The following is a 5413-nucleotide window of genomic DNA, read 5'->3' as shown; positions in this document are numbered from 1 at the left end:
TCCCTGCCCAGTGTGCGTCCTCCCTCCTGTGTGCGCCAGGCTCTCCCTGCCCAGTGTGCGTCCTCCCTCCTGTGTGCGCCAGGCTCTCCCTGCCCCAGTGTCCATCCTCCCTCCTCTGTGCACTGGGCTCTCCCTGCCCAGTGTCTGTCCTCCCTCCTGTGTGTGCCACCCAGGGTCAGCCTGTCTTTGAGTTTTGCTCCATCTCTCAGTGACCTGCTCCTTGAGTCTTTGTCCTTCTCCCTTTCCTGCCTTAAATAACCAGATTTCCATGTCCTCAGTTTTCACACACAGGACCTGACCATCCTCCCTGTTGGCTTCCCCGTTGAACAGATAGTTTTTGAGAAGCTTCTCAGCATTTCTGATTGTCCTAAATGGGTTAGATGATGTGTTTTGATTGAAGGCCCCGCTCTGCTACTGTTCAGTCATGTGATAGACAAGGTGCTTTCCCTCTCTGGGCCCTTCCTCATTTAGCTGGGGCTCAGGGTACCACTCTCATCACAGAGCAGTGCAGTGTCTACCAGCAGAGGCCTTGATACACAAAATGTGCCTTCTCCCTACCAGGGGATGTTACTCAGCCCTTAAAAAGACGAAAATTCTGACATACACTCAAATGTGGTTGAACGTTGAAGACACCCTAAGTGAAATAAGCCAGGCCCAAAAGGGCAAATACTGTGTGATCCCACTCATGTGAATTGTCTAGGTAGGGTGAATTCATAGAGTCAGAAAGGAGAACGGAGGTTACTGGGGGTGGGGTGGGAGGGAAGAGGGAAAGTTATTGCTAAATGTTACAGTGTTTCTGTTTACGGTGGTTAAGATAGTGGGGACATAAGCGATGGTAACGGTTGCCCAACATTGAAACTGGTTAATGCCACTGAATCACACAGCTAAAAGTGGTTACAGTGGGAAAGAAGATGAATATTTTACCATAGTTTAAAAAAAGCGTAAAGTGGGGGGGTGCCTGTGGCTCAAAGGAGTAGGGCGCTGGCCCTATATGCCGGAGGTGGTGGGTTCAAACCTAGCCCCAGCCAAAAACTGCAAAAAAGAAAAAAAAGCATAAAGTAACAGAAGCCATTGGATTGTATACTTGAAATGAGTGAATTGTATGTGAATTATGTCTCACTAAAATAAAGCACAGTGCCTGGCATATTAGAAAGTACCTAATAAATGGTAGTTGTAGTAGTGGTGATCGTGGGTAGTGAGCATTTCAGTGTGATTCCAGTTTACATAAAAATTCATTTCAGCCTTGTCTCTGACGGTCTCCACTGTTGTCTCCCCTCTCATTTCTGTGCCTCAGAGTTATCGATTTAGGAGTCATGACTCCCTGCGAGAAGATACTGAAAGCCGCCATTGACCACAAAGCAGGTACAGTGCAGCTGGACTGTGGGCCTTTCATTAAATGGCATCTCCCCACGTGCCTGTCAGGGAGCAGGAAAGCCCCGGCCCAGGGGGTCTGTGGGGCAGGCAGACAATCAGGTGCCAGCCCCTGCACCGGGCTGCTTTTGTTGTCACTTATAATTGGGGTTGGGAGAGGTGAACACAACCTGGATCTGCTTTGGATGCTGCAGATGGGGCCTGGGGACAGGCTTCTTATAAGAGAATAATTGTGTTCGACTTTTTGTATTCTGCATGCAGCAGTTTTTATGTTTTTTCTGACACTGTGACATGTTTGAGTCTGGGAAATTGTGACCTAACGATAGCTTCTATTGCACAGTTTGCTAAAATCGTGCCAAGTGTGTTGCTAGAACTTTTAAGTTTTAAATCTTACCTACTACCGAAAGCAAACAATAAATTGACATCACCTAGTCAGAAAAGATATCTCAGAATTCAAAATTGGGAATTGATGCTAGGTCTTTGGGTCTTTGTTATAAAATTTAAAAAATGCATCTTTGTTTTTTTCTTTTCTCTCTCATCCTCCTCTCTGTCCTTTTTTATTTTTTATTTTTTTTTTAAATGATAGATATAATAGGCCTGTCAGGGCTCATCACTCCGTCGCTGGATGAAATGATTTTTGTTGCCAAGGAAATGGAGAGGTTAGCTATAAAGATTCCACTGTTGATTGGAGGGGCCACCACTTCGCGGTAAGTCATACTGAAGAGCTTCAGGCTCACTTCACGTTCCCTTTACGCTGGTGTTTAAAACCTGTGATAAAATCTGTTTTGTTTCCCTTATGCTTAGTACATGGGCTCCTGAATTCCTAAACACGTAAACTTTCTGGCCTTCACTTGGGCAAGAGCTAGAATACTTTGGGAGCATATCACAGGACACTTCTTTGTGATTCCTGCCCTTTACCTTTTCCTGTATTCCTTTGGCTTCCAATAATCTTTTCCTCACCTTCCATTTAGCTCCTGTGAATTCTAATGAACTCTTACCTCTCTGGAAATCAAACACAATGGAGAAGCTGGGTTTTTGTCACAAAAACACTGCTTAAAGTTTTGCCCAGTCTATATCTTGAAGCACACATCTGATTGAATAATTATAGGTTCCCTTGAAGAAATGCCAGCCTTGTAATAGTTTAGAGACAAAAGCCCATCTAGCTAGAATGAATTAAAGGATTACCTCGGGTGAGGGGTTGTTGTTTCTGAAAGGGGAACTTTGGGGGAACCTTTGAGTTGAAGATGTAAAGAGGAAGAAGTTCAGATCTGTTTGCAAAACCATTATTCAGTTGGCCATATTTTTCCCAGGATAACAATCACAGCGCTGTTTAAGATTCCTTAATTATGGATACTAGACTTTTAATTCCTGACATAGTTCGCTTTGGGAGGGAATAATACCTAGCATTGAACTTGACGGTCCCATAGCATCTAGTTTATTTTTCTGATGTAAAAATATAATAGAAGTCTGGTATTCTAGTACCTTTTGCACTAGAAAACAACTATGTAAAGCCATTTGTATTAGTCAGGATTGTCCAGAGAAACAGAGTCACTAAGATGTGTTTACATATGGAAAGAGTAAGAAGTTTCTTTTGAAGACTAGATTCACTCCTAAGACTGAAATCTGTAGGCAGGAGGCCCAGGTAAGGGTTGATTTCTCAAGTGTGGAGAAGTCTGAGGTGGAATCTCTTCTTCCTCGCAGGTGAGGGGTGTGGACAAGTGGACCTGAGTCTGTTCTGTTAAGGCCTCAGCTGATGGATGAGGGCCCTTCACTTTTGGAGGATAATCTGCTTTACTCAAAGTCTAATGATTAAAATATTAATCACAGCTAAAAAATTCCTTTACAGTAACATTTAGGCTGCAGTTGATTAAAAACTGGGTACTATGGTCTAGCCAAATTTACACATAAAATTAGCTGTCCTACAATTTGGAACTTGTATGGGTCATTTTCACAAGTGGCCACAGTGGTATGTCTTTTATCCATTAACTTTCTTCACACTTGAAGGTCTCTATCATGTAGCTACTGTTGCTCAGTATAGCTGCTCTCTATAGTGTAGCTACTGTTGGAAAGCTGGGTTTGCTTTGCTACAGTAGGACACGTGCACAATCGTTCTCAAGGGATGTGACCAGCCATTGATAGATGGGGTTTGGATGACCATGGTCTTGGGTGACCGATGGGAAGCTTAATGAAGAGAATGATAGGAGGGTCTCTTCAGAGTGGAAGATGTTTTAAAATCACTGTTGTACAATAGAATGAATAAATATTTAAACTTTATTATGAGTTATATAAATGTGATGCTGGCTCGGCACCCAAAGCTCAGTGGTTAGGGCACCAGCCACATATACCGACGCAAGCGGGTTTAAACCCGGCTCGGGCCTGCTAAAATAACAATGACAACTGCAACAAAAAAATAGCTGGGTGTTGTGGGGGGCGCCTATAGTTCCAGCTACTTGGGAAGCTGAGGCAAGAGAATCACTTAAGCCCAAGAGTTTGAGGTTGCTGTGAGCTGGGATGCCACAGCACTCTACCCAGGGTGACATAGTGAGACTCTGTCTCAATAAATAAATAAATAAATAGATAGATAAAAAATAAATGTGATGCTAGCTTCTAAATAAGAATCTTTTTATATGATAGGATGCCACACTCAGAAATTCAAGATCAAAAGTTTGCTACTTCTATAAATTGGAACTTTACCAAATAGTCCGTTCTATTATATCTTTTACCATGTATAAGCTCCCAGATAAAAGAAAAAAAAATCATTCAGAAGCAGCCTGACTCGCCTCTTAAGATACATCATTGGCAAAATTAGCCTATTATTGACTCTTACCAGCTTCAGTCAGACATACCAAATTAGAATTACTGAGATAGGAAGTCAGTTACTGCAAAGTGTCTATTCTCACTGTAAAGACTGTAAATATTTACAATGAGAAACTGTAAATATGTTTGGCCCAAAGGCAGAAAGCAGGATCTCAGGACTTTCCAAGGTTTCTTCCACTTCTCCAGTGCTTGCTTTCTTCATGAGCTCTGCCTTTTCTGGTCATTATCTTTCATGCCTGTTTTGGAAAATTATTCGGGAAATAAAAGGTAGTAGAGAACATTTCTTCCCAGGAACCATCCCCTTGTATACGGTGTCCCTGGAGCAGCCTCGTGCATTCTCCAAGAGCTCAGTATAACCCCCTCCCTGTTCTGACTCCGTCCAGGTAGTGACAGTGGATAAGGTCTCAGACCTGGAGAGCTCATCAAACTCTCTTATTTCAGCGAGTGCCTTTATAGAAGTGCAGCAGCCACGCAGAAAGGTACACACATCTCATAGATGTTCAACCTGACAAATTGTTACAAAGGAGAACCCACCCATTCCAGATCAGGAAATAGAACATTAATGGCAGCCTAGCAACCTCACCAGGTTCCCCCCAGCCCATCATTTTTTCCAGAAAGTAACACTATTCCTTATTCTAGCATAGGTTGGTTGTGCCTGCATTTCACCTTTATATGAATGGGTCATATTGTATGCTTTTTGATTGGGCTTCTTTTCCTCAACATCTTGTCTGCGAGATTCTACCTGTTACAGTTTGAGGTTTTTCATTTCGGTGTAGTGGTCCACTGTGTGGGGTACTATGACTTACATACTCCTGCGACTGTTAATGGACATTGGGGGTTTTCCAGTTTGAGCCTGGAACAATCAATGCTGCCAGGAATGTTTATGGATGTGAGTTTGGATGCGTGTGTGTGTGTGTGTGTGTGTGTGTGTGTGTGTGTTTCTGCCTGCAAACAGAATTGCCAGATCCCAGGCTATGCAGACAGCATCTTCATTAGCTGCTGCCGGGTAGCCTTCCAGAGTGACGCTAATAGTTCACACCCTACCAACCAGCAGTGGTGACAGTTCCAGCTATTCCACGTTCTCATTTTATTCACTTTAGTGGGTATAGTAACACTCGATATGGTTTTCATGTACATTTCTCTGCTGACTAATGATGGTGAGCACCGTTTCATAGGAATATTGACTATTGGGTATATTTTGCATGTATTTTTTTTTTTTTTTTTT

The 5413-nt window shown here is 42.9% G+C and overlaps 1 protein-coding gene across 2 annotated transcripts in view; it reads left to right on the top strand.

Moving 5' to 3' along the window:
- Positions 1 to 5413, top strand: part of MTR (5-methyltetrahydrofolate-homocysteine methyltransferase) — a 114188-nt gene that overhangs the window by 82663 nt on the left and 26112 nt on the right. For both annotated transcript variants that reach the window (XM_023509023.1, XM_012813832.2), the window contains exons 23-24: positions 1295 to 1362; positions 1958 to 2078. In XM_023509023.1, the coding sequence (XP_023364791.1) occupies positions 1295 to 1362; positions 1958 to 2078 (189 nt within the window). The remainder of the gene's footprint in view (positions 1 to 1294; positions 1363 to 1957; positions 2079 to 5413) is intronic.

This window comes from Otolemur garnettii, unplaced genomic scaffold (genome assembly GCF_000181295.1).
Source record: "Otolemur garnettii isolate 467f Iridium unplaced genomic scaffold, OtoGar3 scaffold00312, whole genome shotgun sequence".
NCBI lineage: Eukaryota > Metazoa > Chordata > Mammalia > Primates > Galagidae > Otolemur > Otolemur garnettii.
Note: the sequence above shows the minus strand (reverse complement) of the source record. Positions and strands in the feature narration are given on the sequence as shown.